This window comes from Camellia sinensis, chromosome 10, assembly GCF_055761805.1.
Source record: "Camellia sinensis isolate YWXY chromosome 10, ASM5576180v1, whole genome shotgun sequence".
NCBI classification, from domain to species: Eukaryota; Viridiplantae; Streptophyta; class Magnoliopsida; order Ericales; family Theaceae; genus Camellia; species Camellia sinensis.
Window position 1 is genome coordinate 46,271,181 of NC_138970.1, and position 17,097 is coordinate 46,288,277.

At 47.8% G+C, this 17,097-nt stretch overlaps 1 protein-coding gene across 1 annotated transcript; it reads left to right on the forward strand.

Annotated features, from left to right (window-relative positions):
• The first annotated feature begins 779 nt into the window (after positions 1-779).
• Positions 780-2,147, forward strand: LOC145800354 (uncharacterized). The gene is made up of 3 exons (XM_082890012.1): positions 780-1,320; positions 1,403-1,501; positions 1,710-2,147. The coding sequence occupies exons 1-3, from the start codon at positions 916-918 to the stop codon at positions 2,145-2,147; spliced, it is 942 nt and encodes a 313-aa protein (XP_082746138.1). The 5' UTR covers positions 780-915.
• The last annotated feature ends 14,950 nt before the right edge of the window (positions 2,148-17,097 follow it).

The following is a 17,097-nucleotide window of genomic DNA, read 5'->3' on the forward strand; positions in this document are numbered from 1 at the left end:
TTGGATGTATCTATTGGGGGCTCGCTCGCTTGTTGACAGGGTTTCTGGGAGAGTCCGATACACTTGGTTCACTTCCCACTTCCGGCGGGCGGAGATGGTGCCCGAGACTCCTGAGGAGACGGAGCAGTACACCCGTGGTTTCCTTATGTTCCTCTTCGGGACTACCCTATTCGCCGATAGAGGGAACACAGTCGGGCTATACCTGCTGAGCGTTCTGGTTGACCTATCACAGGTCCATCGATATGACTGGGGTGGCGCCGGCCTGGCTACCCTTTACTTTTATATGAGCGCGACCTCCCGCGGGCGGGGAGATTTACTTGGCGGCTACTGGAGAGCCTGGGAGGTACTTTTCTGTCCCCTTGATTTACGTTTCTGCTCTTCATTACTTGTACATTGCACACACAGCACACTTTTACAGTCTGTACTTTGTTCTTAGCATTTCGTACTTACATTCTGCACTGTTTTTCTCAGCTATGGGTCTATGTATACTTCCCAGCATTAGCCCCAGAGTTGGAGGTGGCAGGGCTTCCCATGACCCCATACTCACTAGTGTTCGAGGGCCCGCACCGGCCGAGACCCCGAGAGACCCTCATTTACCTGTGACAGTACTTTGACACTGTGCGGCATTCGGAGGTACTTCAGAATTTTCAGTTCCTTTCATTTTCATCTTTGATTTGCTCTGTATATTCCCGATTTCTGATTGGTTTATGCATTTATCATCCGCAGATCTCATGGCAGCCTTGGGCACCCCTGGGTGATGGTCTCCGACTTCAGTATACCGGAGGGTCGGACATCTCCCAGTATAGGGTCCTGCTCGAAGGGCCGGTTGGCAGGGCATGGTTCCTGGGGGAACGCTTTCTGTGTCAGGTATGGGGGTATCTTTCTCAGGATCCTCCCGCAGTACCCCCAGTTAGTATGCGGACTGCTGACATGCTCTCTTACTCGGAGGTAGTCGGCGCTATGCTGGGTAGCGATGCTTTACTAAATCTTGAGGAGGGGGACTACGCCACTTACCGTCACATATATTTGATGCCTCCATTGACGGGAGCTCGCACCCCGATGACGAGGCCTGCCGGTATGTCATCCTCGGGCCAGGCCCGAGCTCGGGCTGCAGACGCCCCTTCTACTAGTAGGGCTGGTACATCTAGAGGTGGGGGTAGACCGGTTCCTCCGATTCCGTCGACTTATCCTCATCCTGGATGGCCAGATATGCCGACTGAGTTGATGGCGTGGCAGTATGGGGCTATCTCTCCGACCCCGATCCCGCTAGAGCCTCCGATGCCCAGTGATCGATACGCCATTGATCCTGACTCACCGCTGGTATGCTCCACTGTTTTTCATTCATCATTCAGATATTTAGACATTCTTTTGTTCACTGATGATTATGAGCTCATATTTGCAGCCACCGCGAGGGTATATGGAGGAGGTGGTTGGACTGGTGGCCACACTCGAGGGCATGGTCCTGCGTAGGGAGGCACAGTTGTCTGTCGCGGGCATTCAGGTACCTTTCAGTTTTCTGGCATTTATCATACTTCTGATGACATGCTGATTTCTACTGCATCGATAGACTACTTGTGTAGAGCACATCTGACACACACCCCACTTGGACACTGCATTTACATGCACCCACTTCACGTAGCCTTTGCTTGTATCTGCATCTGATGTATATATTTGGACTGATGTATTTGAATTGAACTTTTTGTTTTCAGATGCCTTCATGGTCCGGTCAGCCGCAGGCCAGGCCACCTGGGCCTCCTTGGGGAGCTGGGCCATCTGGGCCTTTTCAGGGAGTTGGGTCACCCGGGCCTTTTCAGGGGGCGGGGCCATCCCGGCCTTTCCGAGGAGCCGGGCCATCTAGACCTTTTCGAGGAGCTCGAGGAGGGCCTGTCCGCAGACGCAGGGCTCACGTTGTAGAGGCGGAGCCTGATGAAGAGGAGGAGGATGCTGAGGAGGAGGAGGAGGCTACCGACCGTCAGTCAGAGACATCTGCTGAGGAGGGGGGCTCCGGTCTTGGTTCGGGGAACAGAGGCGAGGCTGAGGGGGATCCTGAGGATGACAGCTCCAACTCAGATGATGATGATGGCGCAGAGGTTGTCCCGCAGAAGAGAATGAGGAGTGCTTCTCGTTCCCGTTCCCGAGGACATTGATGTTGTTGTTTCCTGCTTTATTTTTCTTTTACTAGTAGTTTGTAGCACTTTGCACATTGTTAGGCAGTTTTATTTTTTGTAAAACTTGTACCTTTGTTCGTTGTAAAGCATGATGGGATGAAACAGCTTTTGAAAAGGTGTTTGTATTTTAAACTTTAGCATCGTATCGCATCATTTTATTTTGCACAAAAATGAAATTGAATGGGAATGCACATTGTGTAATCACCAAGTCAGGTAGTGAACCGACGCAACAAACTAAGCAACTCAACTTACTAAGATATAACAGAACCTTTAGTAAGTTTACAACTCGATAAACAAAATGCAACAACGTTGACAACGTAAATAAACAAGACTTTAAACAAAGATTGTTTAAACAGAGAACAATGACTCGAAAACACGAAACACGTCCGCTCGACAAACAACTCGATAAGCAAAACAACAACTCGATAATCAAAACAACAACTCGATAAACAAAACTCAGCAACAATAGAGTTTACTTCGGACGATCTGGGCACCGGAACGCATCCGAAACAGAGGGAAATGAAGGCCTTTGACTCTCCCGTTGTATGGAAATGCTTGAAACTTTCCCTCGAAGGGTAAAACAGGGCCAAGGGGATACACTACAGCATTGCCGGCCACCTTTGGGAGCCGGCTGGCTAATTTTGTGGAGAGAGACAGCTGGCCGGCCAGTTTTGTAAAAAGTAAATGGCTGGCCAGCCAGAAAAGGTGGCCGGCCGGCCACTTATTCTTGCAGCCACCTGGTTTTTGACACGTGTCCCCGTGAATAGTGTTTTTCCCTCTATAAAAGCCTCAACTTCGGGAACATTCATTTAATCTTAGTTTTAGACAAAGATGGAGGCGTTTCTCGCGGAAAATCTCATATCTTGGATCTCTTCTCTAGATGGCTCGGAAAAGCTGAACTTCCGGGGTTTCGGTTTGAATGCACTATTCACACTGAGTCGTACTCCGCTACAGCTCCCTTTTCTCCATGCCGCGGCAAGGTTCTAGAATCCAGTGACGCATGTTTTTAGCTTTGGCGGCCAAGAGATGTGTCCCACTTTCGAAGATTTTCAGGTTTTGATGGAGTCTGAATGCTCTGAAGTGATCTTACCCTAGCTCCGTTTTGGCCATGCTCAGGCTTTAGGGCGGATGTGTGGGCTCACGGCGCATGACGCTCGATCTCTGATCTGCAGTGGGGAACTGGACATCCTCGGCTTGATCCACCGTTTTTCCGACGCCGGTGACCGCAGCAACCTTTATTGGCCGGGTTTCCGGCAACACGCCCTCTGCTTATGTTTGTTGTCTCACTTTCTGCTTTCCTCGGGCTTTGGCGGGGCTAGCATTCGCTTGATTGAAGTCGCCCAAGGCTTGAGAGAAGGAAAGAGCTGTATTGCCATGACCTTGGCCGAGACGCTGATGGGTTTAGATTCTGTCTATCGCCGGGAGGCGACTAGGTTTGCTGGTAGTCCACTGCTACTGCAGGTAATGTTTCCCACCCAACCTTACATATATATTTGCTCACATCACTCGACCCTCAGGCTCGGTTTTTCTCACAAAACCTTCGTCTTACTTTTCTCTCATTGTACATCTCTCTGTTCTTTATTCTCTCATTTTCCATCCCTCCCCTAGGTATGGTTAATGGACAAGTTGCAGGTTGTGGACTCTTGCCCGGCCTATTTAGCTCGAGGCAATTTCTTTCGACAGCACCTAGTCAATGCTCTTGACGAAAGGTGGTGGTTTGATTGGATGTGCAATTTGTCCGCAGACGGCATTGCTTGGCGTTGTCCTTGGCTCAACCTCCCGGCAATGAGCTATAGTATGTCTCGGCTGATTGGGATCCAATTGATTGGTCTAACCCACTGCGTATTCTATTTTCCGTTCCGGTTCCCGCGTCAGTTTGGTCATGATCAGACCTACCCACCGGAGGGGATTGAGTACCCAGCTGCTTTCCCGGTCCGGGGTGCACAGCTTGCCCGATATGCCACAGCATGGAGGACTAGAGAGCTCCTGGCCCCTGCTTCCACTTTCAGTTGCACTTTGTCCGATGAGTGCTTGGATTGGCTCAATGAGGAGGCACAGGTTGGGCCTAGCTTGGCTTCAAATGCTTCGTCCAGCTCTGGGAGGGGACGCAGAGATACTTGATTCAACTATGCCCCAAATTTATTGCTTTATTAGTATTTTCAAGTTTTCTTTATGAATGTACTAAAAGAGCAACCTCGATTGTATGCAAGAGCAGGAGAACTCTATTTTGAAATCAATGAAATTGAAGGTTATGGTACTGAAAATTTTCCGCTTTTGGTCCAAAAATGGTCTTAGTCGTAAAAAGATTAATTTGAACAAAGTCGACTTTTATTAAAACTTTTCAAAACTATTTTCGATGCGGATCAAAACTGGACACGCCGAAGATCTGTCACTGAGATGCACAACCCCAGATCCCTGCAACTGGAAAGTTGCCCCTAGTCTGAAGAACAATGTGGCACTTCATGGCAACGGAAAGTTGCCCCTTGTCTGAGTAACTTTGCACCGTCGCGGCAACGGAAAGTTGCCCCTAGTCTGAACAGCACTGTACCGGAGATCGCAATAAATGCTGATGGATAAAGATGACTGAGATGATCAAAATGGACAGAGTTGATCGGGGAAAAGTTTATGGCTGAACTTCAAGGTGAAGTTGCCTACGTATCCCAAAGATGGGAATCAAGCCTTACGTAGTTCAGGCCCGGGTTCACTCGAGTATTTTCACTCTCCTTTTGCGCTCTAACTTTTGCCAAGGCTGCCCTTTGCGGGTTTTCAACCTTGCGAGCTCAGTTTTTATATTTTCTAATTTTTTTGTGCCCTGACTTTTGCCTAGGTCGCCCTTTCGGGTTTTCGGCCTAGCGAGCCTCTCAAGGGTAATATTTCTTCAACTTGTCCATATTGATCGGTTGTGAGAACTCCAAGCCATCTAGATCCATCAGAACCACAGCTCCACCTGACCAGATAGCTTTGATGATGTAAGGACCAGTCCAATTGGGTTTGAACTTGCCCCTTGGGTCGTGGATGGGAGCTCGGTTGTCTTTGAGCACCAAATTTCCTTCTTTCAGGTTCCTGGACTTAACCTTCTTGTTGAAAGCCCGGGCAATTCTGCGTTGATAGCCTTGGATGTGGTATAGTGCTTTCAGTCTTCTTTCATCAAAGAGCATGAGTTCTTCGAATCTGCTTTGCTGCCAATCTGTTTCAGCTATTTGGCACTCGGCCAATACTCGTAACGACGGAACCTCAATCTCGATGGGTAGAACAACCTCCATTCCATAGACCAATGAATATGGAGTTGCTCCAGTAGAAGTTCTGATTGAAGTCCTGTAGCCCCACAGAGCAAATGGCAGCTTGTCTGGCCAATCCCGGTAGGTTCCCACCATCTTCTGTAGTATATGCTTGATATTCTTGTTGGCGGCCTCAACCGCTCCGTTGGTCTGCGGCCGGTATGTAGATGACTTATGGAAAGCCACATTGTATTTTTCCAACAAGTCTATCACTTCTTTCTTGAAGTGGGAACCATTATCTGAAATTATCTCGTTTGGCACCCCGTAGCGACAGATAATGTTGTTTCTGATGAACTTTGCGACGTGCGACGCCTTCAACACCGCGTATGATTGGGCCTCGACCCACTTTGTGAAATAATCTATCGCTACTAGGATAAACTCATGCCCGTTTGACCCCTTCGGGGTAACAGCTCCGATCACATCAATTCCCCAGACTGAAAAAGGCCATGGCGAAGTCATGTTGTACAGTTTTGACGGCGGGATGTTCATGCGGTTTGCATGAATTTGACACTTGTGGCATCGCCGAACAAAACTAATACAATCCTCCTCCATGGTTGACCAGTAGTAGCCCTGTCTGAGGATCTTTCTGGCCAGCATTACTCCATTCATGTGTGCACCGCACTCCCCCCCCATGGATGGCTTCCATCAGGCGTTTCGACTCTTCAGCTTCTACACGGAGCTTATGCATTCCCAGATGACCCCTTTTGTATAGCTTTCCCCCGCAGATAATGAACTGAGCAGCCATTCTTCCGATGGCCCTCTTATCCTTGGCATTTGCCCCTAGTGGATATGTCTCATTTTCCAAGAAGTTCCAGATGTCGTAATACCAGGGGTTACCGTCTTGAACCTCATCTATGGCGGAAATCGACTCGTATGCTGGCACAAACTTCTGATCAATAATGACTGGACGCATCCGGACTCCGGACGGGATGTCTATCATAGAAGATAGAGTTGCTAATGAATCTGCGAACCTGTTGTTCTCTCTTACGAGGTGGGTGAAATTTAGCTTCTCAAATCGAGGAATTAACAAATCCAAGGTTTGGTGGTAAATTATCATCCTTTCCTCCTTGACTTTCCAATCTCCTTTTGCTTGAGACACAACAAGGTTCAAGTCCCCAATGACGTCCAACCGTCTTGCCCCTAGTTCTAGGGCTGCTTCCAGGCTAGCAATACATGCCTCATACTCTGCCTCATTGTTCGAGACCTTGAACCGGAGCTTGAATGCTAAAGGGATACGGGAATCGTCAGGCGCTATCAGCAACACCCCTATCCCATACCCATACTGGTTTGACGCTCCGTCAAAGTACATCGTCCAAGTTTCATCTTCGACGTGCAGAATGGCTTCATCTGGGAATAGATACTCAACTGCTTCATCCCCCTCAACCGGGTGGTCGGCAAGGAACTCCGCTACCGCTCTCCCTTTTACTGACTTGCGCGTTACATATTTCAAATCAAATTCGGAGAGCAACAGCAGCCAACGAGCTAGCCTACCCGTAAGTGCTGGTTTCTCGAAAAGATATTTGATGGGATCTAAACGTGAAACCAACATTACAGAGTGGGCTAACAGGTAGTGCCGCAGCTTCCTGGTTGCCCATACCAAGGCCAAACAAGCCTTCTCCAGCGGTGTATAGCGGGTCTCGTAATCCAGCATCTTTTTGCTCAGATAGTAGATGGCTCTTTCCACTTTGTCTTCTGATTCCTGCGCGAGCATGCAGCCCATGGTGGTCTCAGTTACCGAAAGGTACAATATCAACGGTCTCCCCGACTCTGGTGGTGACAACATGAGTGGGTTCTGTAGATACTCTTTAATCTGCTCAAAAGCTGCTTGACATCGGCCGTCCCATTGGAATTTCTTTCCATTCTTCAGGAGACCAAAAAGTGGTTCACAAGTCAAGGTTAATTTAGAAATAAACCGTCTTATGAATTGCACTTTACCCAGAAAGCCTCGCACCTCCTTTTCAGTCCTTGGTGGTGGCATTTCTAAGATGGCCTTGATTTTGGAAGGGTCGACCTCGATGCCCCTTTGTGTAATCAGAAACCCTAGCATCTTCCCTGCTGTAACACCAAACGTGCATTTTTAGGGATTCAGTCGCAGCCGAAACTCTTTGATCCTTTGAAAGAATTTTTGTAAGGCGGTGTAGTGGCCCTCTCTTTCTTTGGACTTGACAATCATGTCGTCCACATACACCTCGACCTCTTTATGGATCATATCATGCAATATTGTAGTTGCTGCCCGTTGATACGTAGCTCCAGCATTTTTCAACCCGAATGGCATCACTCTATAACAATATGTACCCCACGGGGTAGTGAACGCAGTCTTCTCTCGGTCTTCGGGTGCTATTACTATCTGATTATAGCTTGAGAAACCATCCATAAATGAAAGCAAGGCGTGTCCTGCCGTGAAATCCACCAATTCATCAATGTGTGGCAAGGGAAAGTCGTCCTTCGGACTGGCCCTGTTCAAATCTCTGAAGTCTACACAGACCCGAATTCTGACGTCCTTCTTTGGTACCGGAACAATGTTGGCCAACCAAGTTGGGTATTCAGATACCAGCAGGAACCCTGCGTCAATTTGCTTGGTGACCTCTTCCTTAATTTTGAGAGCCCAGTCCGAGCGAATCCTTCTGAGTTTCTGTTTGACAGGGCGGGCCTCGGGATCAAGAGGGATCCGGTGCTGTACAATCTCAGGATCGATTCCAGGCATGTCTTCGTAGGACCACGCGAAAACATCTTTGAAATCTTTTAATAAAGCGACTAAGCGCTCGCGCTCCTCTGAAGACAACGTGGACCCGATCTGGACTAGCCGCGGGTCTTTTTCAGTACCAACATTCACAGTAGTGATTTCATCCATTAAAGGTTTAACAAATCTTTCCTGCTCTTGATCAATTAATTGTTGCAAAACTGGGGGAATTTCTCCCTCGTTGTTTTCATCAAAATTTTGAAAATCCTGATTTAAGCAATAAATCAAAGGCACAGAAAAATACTTAGAAACCACATCCACATCATTCTCATTAAATATTTCCAAGCTGTCAGATTCCTCTGTTACAGCAGACTCAAAAGAAAATGAAAATGACGACTTAGACAGGACTGTGGCATCCGGGTTATCACCCCCAGGAATACCGGACTCAGACTCAGTCGAGCTGGAATCTGATTCTGACGCACAAGATTCAGTGGAATCAGATTCCGGCTCACTACCTGACCCGGAGCTGCTAGATAAAAAGCCTTCTTCATATTGCCAGATGAGAGAAGGTGCGATAGATGTATCCAAGATCGGCGCTGGAAAGCCCGCAGCTATTTCATCTCCAATCATAGAAACCGAAGAGTTATCCCCCAAGCACTCTTGGCCGATCGGAGGATCTGATAGTAGACACGCCAGTGCTACCCCCATTTCAAGCTCTGTGCTCTCAAGATCCACTGCTTCACATTGCTCAACCTCAGTTGGTGGGTCTGTCTGCGCTTTGGCAACGTCATCCCCAGATAATTGTATGTCGAAGAAGATTTCAAAACCGGGCACGCGCTTCCCCTCCGCGTTTAGCCATGGCTCCGGGAAGCCGCAGAATGGAAAATCTTCCCCCTCCCGAACGAAGCGTTCGTTTAGGGTACCCCAGATGGGCCTATGCATTAACTCAAATGGCTTCCCGGCCTTCTTTGCCCTGGCTCTTCCGGCCATTTCTTTTCCTTTCCTCACCCAGTCCTCTTTGGTGGGCAGATAACCCAGTCCAAAGGTGTGAGGGTTGTGTGGCACTTCGGCCAACACTGAGACGCCCTTCCGGCCGCTTCCCCCTAATCCCATTCCGGGAGTATGTTTTAGCTTGTTCATGAGGTAGATAGATTGAGCACTAACGTACATACCCTCATTCACAGCCATGACATTCTGCACAATTCGGGCCTCCGCCAAAGTGAACCCCGATAAAAACACATCCTCCGTGCCGTGCTCGATCTCCAAGACAGGTGTGGACACTTCCGGCGGCGGGTGGATTGATGAATTCCCAAAAACGATCGCTACCCCTTTCCCGTGAGGGTACTTTAGCATCTGATGTAGAGTGGAAGAGACTGCTTTGACCTGGTGCAACCACGGTCGCCCCAAAAGTAGGATAAAGGTTGCGGGAACATCCAAGATATGAAATTCGATGCTGTGTTGTCCTGGACCAACCTTGGTTTGAATTTTAACAGTCCCCATCACTTCTCTGCTGGTATTGTTGTATGCTCTGTTCACTTGGGTAGTTGGGACGAAGTCCACGGGCTTCAACCCGATTGCATATGCCGTTCTGGTGGGGCAGACATTAATCGCAGACCCGGTATCAACAAGTACCACCGGTATCCACTTATCTTTACACTCCACAGAAATATAGAGAGGTTTATTATGATTTGTGCCCTCAGGCGGTAGCTCCTTGTCCGAAAAGGTTAATGCCGGGGAACCTCCTCCCGGAAAAACCAGCCCAACCAGCTGTTCAGGCGTGGTGTCTATGGAGAGTTTGGACTTGTCCATGGCAGATAGGACAACTTCCCTATGTACTCGTGATGCCATTAGCAGTCCCCAGATGGAGATGTCTGCTTGTATCTTTTTTAACTGTTTCAGCACAGCTTCCTCTTCAATCTGCTTCTCCTTCTGTTTCTCCACTTCTCTATCCTTCCCGGATGCCTCGGGTTAGTCCAGGTGTGGGGGTTTGAAGTACCGCCCACTTCTCGTCATGTGGTCAACCTCATCGAGGTACCAAGTGTCATCCGGTTGATTATTCCCCCAGTCTTCATCCGTGTGGGCAAGACATAAGTCATCGTCTTCCCACCACATTCCGTCGGCAGCCAACAGACACCTGTCTGGCTCCGGTTTAGTTGCACTCGCAGTACTCCCTGTCCACATGCTCGCAGCATTCTCTATCTTCGTGCACACAGCACTTTCAGTCCCCTCAGGGCCTTTAGCTTTCCTAATTCTCTCAGCCTCCTCAAACTTTTCTCGTTCCAGCTGCATCAGTACAGCTGTTTATTCAACAATTCCCGTATCCATAATGCCCATGTCTCGAGCGGAATTCTTAGCACCGGCGCTCTCCGGCGATACAACTTGACTTTTGGCCATTCCGGCCACAACTGATACTTCTGCTCCTGCCGGGCTCTGTTCTGATTGGGCTTCCCCCACTGCATCTGGTTGATCCTCGAGCCATCCAGTGGCCTCCGCTGATCCCTCATAATCGTACCAGTTGATTGACGCATCCCCCAGTTCCTGGTCATCGAAAAATTGCAGGTTGGCAAAGTCCTCCTCTACAACTGTCAGATCATCTGCCCATAGCCCAGATCCATTCCCCCGGATCATGCATAGCTCTCCTGTCTCTGGAAATTCTATACCTAGCCCAATTCGGCTCGTTGATAGGATGTACTCGCTTGGATCATAGGCTCCCCCAGCAAAACTCTGTCCAGTCCCAGATTCAACAATCTCATTCTCTCCCAAAATCTGCCCTGCCCCGTCTTCGACGGTCACCACCATCGGTTCTGGTCGGGTTTTGGAGATGTCCACCATGCACAAGAAATCAGTGCAATCGGGGAGGAGCACCTCCGGCTTGGGTAGGTGGGTGGGCGTAATATAGATGCTAGGATCGTAAGATGTGACCCCAGTCTGGATAAAATTGATTCTATTGGGAGGAGGAGCTTGGTTATGTGGTGGGAGAGGGTTGGTTGTGACATTGGGTTTATCAGGAGGCGCGATCACCTGTTTGTCAATAAGATCCTAGATCTCATGACGTAATCTGTAACAACGGTCGGTGTCATGACCGTGTTGTTGGTGATACGCACAGTATTTTGCTGGGTCATAAGAGGGGGGGAGTGGATTCGGTAATGGCTTTGGCTCCAGGGGTTTCAAATGATTTTTTCTGATCAATATTCCCAGAACTTTGGTCAGGGGCATATATAGTGGGGTAAAGGTTCTTTGGCCTCACGGTTGGAATCTGTTGGTTTGTGTGTTGCTTCCGGACGCGCCGGAGAAGGGTGTGGCAGCCATGGGCCTTGGAGGGGGAGGGGGAGTGGTGGTGACCATACTAACTTCCGAGGCTCTCGTATTTGCAGCGCCACTCGGGCCCGCATTGTTGTTGCGGTTGAAAGTCCTCCTCGGTTGTTCTCTGTCGTGGTCAAACAGACCTTGTTTCATTGCATCTTCGATTTGCACCCCCATCTCATGTAAATTTGCGAAAGTAGGGAAGGGGACTACAATTATTCTCTGCATCAACTTTGGGTGGAGATTGCGCACAATCATCCGGATTTGATCTTTGTCAGTGGGCCTTAAAGTCATCATTGACGCCTTTGCCCTCCATCGGATCACAAAGTCTGAGAAAGTTTCCTTGGGCTCTTGCCTTGTCGTTTCGAGATCACGAGTTGTGATCTCGATCTGAGTGTTGTATGAATATTGCGCGACAAAGGCCTCAGCCATTTCATCCCAATTCCTTTTCACTTCATCTTGTAACTTTGCGTACCAGTGGGCGGCCACACCCGACAGGGTTCGGCCGAATAGTGAAAGCTTCTGTGGTCGTGTTAGGCCCATTGGCCGCAAGATGTCTGTAAACAGTCGGAGATGGACCATGGGGTCGCCGGACCCGTCAAAGCGGTCGATTTGTGGCATTTTGAACCTATCGGGGAGTGTTACGGCCTCCTCGGTATATTCGTCTTCAATATCCGGCATAGCCTTGACCCCTTGGGATTTCTTGAAGAGCTTCTCCAGTTTGCTCAATTTCAGAGCTATATGATCAACCTCGAACTCGAAGGGAGAGTCGGGGCGATTGGGTGCATGGACCTTAGACAGTTGTGGTGGAAGCGGGGGCGGAGCTGGCCCCGTTGGAAGATTTGTGTCCTCTTGTAAGTTTTGGATATTCGGCAGGGTATTCTGGGCATTTGGTGGGGCGTTCTGAACAGTAGGTGCCTGCTCAGGTATTGGAGCCCCTGCCGGGGGAGGGACTTGATGTGAAGCGGATGTTGTATTCTATTGTTGCAGCCTGGTAATCAGCTCAGCCTGCTGGGTCATAATCTCAGCTTGTTGCTTAGCGAGTTCATCCCGGCGAACGGCATCCTGTTGCACGGCCCGCATGGTTTCTTGCATTTGGCGCATCATCTCCTCAACTCTTGTTGGTGCCGTCATACTGTTTTGATTTGTCTGAACTACTGGCAGATCTGTCTCAATGGGGATCTCAATCTGACTGTCCACTAATGGGGGAAACCACTGTTCTGGTGATCTCTATTCAGATACACTGCGCTTTTTCTGCTTTCTTCTGGTAACAGGGGGTAGAGAATGGAACACTGGCTGTCCGTCGATTAGATCCTCAGTTCGATTGAGTCGACGACCTCGTGTCCAAAGTGCTTGGGGAATGCCTGCTAGGTTAGAAGCAATTGTGATAGAACTGACCTAGCAAAAGATAAATAAAGCGAAAAGGAAATAAATAAACAGACAAACGGACAGCATAACAGCTTAAAATAAAATGCATGACACATAGCCGGGCATAATCAACACACAGTCAATAAGCTGAATACACACTATCCTCAAACACTAATCATTATCCCTGTATCGCTGTCCCCTAAAACAGAATCTGATATCCACAGATAACTAATTCTCGAATACTGGCTGATGCCCGCAGGCCTGATACCCAAACTCATGTACTGAATTGATGCCCGCAGGCCTGATACTGACAATACTGAACTGATGCCCGCAGGCTTGATACCCAAACTCATATACTGAACTGATGCCCGCAGGCCTGATGCCCAAACTCATATACTGATACATGCATTCCTGTAGAGACGCACTCTAAAGCACAAAACAGATAAGTGAGAGCCAAAACACCCCTATGTTGGGGTAGGGTTTCCCTGTCCTATTTTGTCAGGAACTAGGGTTTCGCTACGCACAGAGCGGTTTCAAACAACCTATAAACGGGTAAGCAACCTGTCTTAATTTGGAATGGTCACTATGGATCCGAATATGCACTAGGTCGAAAGGTCAAAGAGGGCGCCTCGGTAAAACTGGGGTTTGTGTTCCCATACTGGCAGAGCCCACAACTGGTCAGCCTTATGGTCATGCCTTGACAAGACAAGCCTCCGGCAAACCGTTCAGGAATAGCAGATGGCAAACACGGTGTCCTAGGCGCACCAATGCAAATGCAATGCAAAGAAACCCACAAGTGTAGTCAAAAACAGATATCATGAGTTCGAGTCAAGTTCTCTAAATCCCCAGCAGAGTCGCCAGAAACTGTAACAAGCCCACGGGGGACCTCGCTACAGCTCGGACTCGACTTTGTCGTCACGGTTCTAAATCTGAACCAAAGAGTCCAAATCCGGCAAATCGTTTTGAGAAAAAATAGATTTTTGAAAGAAGTGCCAAACATGGACTGCTTTGCCAGATACAGAGTCGCCACCTAAATGTTTTTTAATGGGAAATTTAGGAAACCCTGACTCGTTGCCTAAGGCCACGTGTCCGTCATCACCAAAGTTGCCTCGGCTCAGGAACTTGGGTACGATTGGGGAAGGTCACTTCGTGAGCACCCCCGCTCGCCCGATCAAAGATCGGCCTCTACTAACCATGATATCAATTTTTGAAAACTTTGTGTGCCCTTAAACCGGTTATTAGCCTAGGTTACTATGTGATGCGCACAACATATAAGTATAGACTGGATCGCCTGAATTGGAACAAAACATTTCATGTTTATTTTTGAAAGATGGTTTGCTACTCGCAAGTAGGCTAAAAATGCAGATTTTGACACCCTCGGGTGGGCTTAGAAAAGATGGTTTTGCCACTATCTAGTGGGCTTAAAACAAATAGTTGATGATTTATTCCAATTCAAGTAACCCAACCTTCACCCACAGGCATTCAGGCAGTTATATCATATAAGCACATAGCCTCATGGTAAGCATGCTATTCATGGCAGTCACTCACACGCATGCAAGGATGCTAAAGCATAAAGCTTACCGAGTACTCCAAGCCAAAACAGAAACTCATTAGAAATCATGCATGAATCCTAAGTATACAGAAATGCCTAATGCAACACATGCAAAATGCAACTATAACAGGCTCGGCTATTCTAAACATGGCATATGAGATGCTACAACTATCATGTATTCAATTTAGAATTGAAAAATACAATGCAGTTAGTATGATGCGCCGAGCCCGGTGCATGCAATACAGATGAATGATGCAAACATGCTGTCATACTGTATGCTAATTTAAACATGCCCTAATCTAACCATCAAAAGCGGATAAATAAAAGGGAGAAAGGCGTGGGGTTGGAAGACATAAAACACACACACGCACACTTATTACAGTTGTGCCCTCGCGCAGAGGGTCCAAATAAATAATACAGTCCCAAATAAAAGAATATTACAGTCCAAATAATATACAAATTCCTAATTAATTAACAAATCAACTAAGAAAATAAATAAAACTGGCATGCAAGCCAGGGACTGCCTCGCTTCTGATGGATGATGCATGTCCGGGTTGTCTCGCGCGAAAATCCACCGGGATGCCCCAATTAGCCTCTGTTTAGCAGTTATTCTTGGAAAGCGTGCCGAGCTCCGAAAAGTCGCTGATTCTTCATTTTGCTGCAACAGAGAGCAGGAAAGGGGCATAGCAATGTATTTCACAAATATATGCATGCCTCGATCCCCGTGCCACCAATCACGCATACCGAGGCATGATGGCCGAGGAGTCGAAATGCACAACTCAATATAGAATGAATGCACGTGTAAACCCAATAAAACCTAACTCCATCATGGATAATCCGGAGTGTCGGTGACTAGGGAATTGAGATACATTCCGTCACTCAGAGTACGGAATGCACCTCGTTTCCCGTGCCCAGACTAACTCCTATCCCGAACACGATGCAATATGCATGACATGCATGAAATGCGACTAAGATACAATCCTAACATACACAATGCTATGAAAATGAGATGCCTCGAAATGCGTGCACACGGGTATGCAAACCGAGAAAATGACAGAATGCGATCTAAGATACAACCTAGCATGCACTATGCTGTGAAAATGAGATGCCTCGAAATGCGTGCACACGGGCACGCAAACCGAGGCAATGGCATATGCAATGCAATGGCATGGAAAATGGCAAATAGAATGCAACATGGACTTATACTAACATGAGAGAGCCTCAGCCGCACTCACATAAGAGGCCGATGGATGAAAATAAAGTACCTCGAAATGCGTGCACACGGACACGCAAACCGAGGCGATGATAGAATGCGATGCAATGACATGAAAACATGATATGGGCTTATACCAACATGAGAGAGCCTCAGCCACACTCACATAGGATGCCGGTAGATAAAAATGAAGTGCCTCGAAATGCGTGCACACGGGCACGCAAACCGAGGCGATGGCAGAATGCGATGCAAATGACATGAAAACATGATATGGGCTTATACCAACATGAGTGAGCCTCAGCCACACTCACGTAGGATGCCGGTAGATAAAAATGAAGTGCCTCGAAATGCGTGCACACGGGCACGCAAATCGAGGCGATGGCAGAATGCGATGCAAATGACATGAAAACATGATATGGACTTATACCAAAATGGCCTACGGCCACCAAATGTAGCCCACGGCCACTGAGAGATGGTCTACGGGACCTCTCCCTCCCCTCAGAAAAGAAACAGAGAAAACCAAGTCTGGTTCGCAAACCGAGACAAGGCACAGAAGAGGGTTCGGAAGTCCGGAGGCAGGGCTCACGGCCGTGACTCTGAAGCTTCTGAACGAGCACATTATGCAACATCACCAAGCGCTCAATCGGTGATGTCTGAGTCTTAAGGTCGGTCAAAAATGGGGTGTCTACACATGGCCAAAACAACCAAAATCAGAGCTAGAGCATGCTAAAACATGGACAAAAGCTTCTTGAAGTTAAGCCAAAAGCATGCTAGAATGACATGTTAAAGCATGATGCATGTGAGGCTATTTCATGGAATTGCACTACAAGTTCATGGAGCATGTAAGGGCCAACCAAACCAAACCAAAATAGAGTCGTGACATGGCAAAACATCACAAAAAACATGCTGAAATAGAAACAAAACAACCTAGAATGACATGATACTTCATGAAGCATACATGACTAGTTTGTGTGATTTACACTACAAGTGTATTAGGCATGCATGGAGTGACCAAAGCAAGTAAAAACAGTGACATGCCTTAGCAAAATAAGCCCAAATACAAGCTATGATATAGCCAACATAAACTTAACAAACATGCTCACACATGAGGCATTCAAGACAAGTATTGAAAATACAAGGAGAGGGGATGACCCTCTCCTATTTAGGACTCCAAAACCACCTTTTCACCATTGAAAATCCTCTGGATTTCAGTGGTAGAAAGGTCATGCAAAGGCTACAACAAGTGCCTAAAGGATGGCTCAAAACAAGGCCTAAGAGGGGGTAGATCACCCCCAACGAAAAAGTGACCTTAAATAAACTTTTTAAGCATGTAAAAATAGAACTTTTTCCAATTAATAGCTAAGCTTAAAACAATATGCAAATAAGGCTAAAAGCCTAAGCAAGAATGGGGGATTTACGGGTTAAAGACTGACCCTTGAAGGCCGTCTTTACTACTGCAACTCCAGCAACCTCTTTGAGCTCAAACCAACCCAAGAACACCAAAAACAACTTTAAGAAGCCTCAACAACACAAGC

What these genes read in the sequence shown, in the direction of transcription:
- LOC145800354 (XM_082890012.1), top strand. Translation starts at nt 916, where the DNA reads ATGCGGACTGCTGACATGCTCTCTTACTCGGAGGTAGTCGGCGCTATG. An exon ending in TTGATCCTGACTCACCGCTG is followed by an intron (nt 1,321 to 1,402) that starts GTATGCTCCACT and finishes TCATATTTGCAG; the next exon opens with CCACCGCGAGGGTATATGGA. An exon ending in TGTCTGTCGCGGGCATTCAG is followed by an intron (nt 1,502 to 1,709) that starts GTACCTTTCAGT and finishes TTTTGTTTTCAG; the next exon opens with ATGCCTTCATGGTCCGGTCA.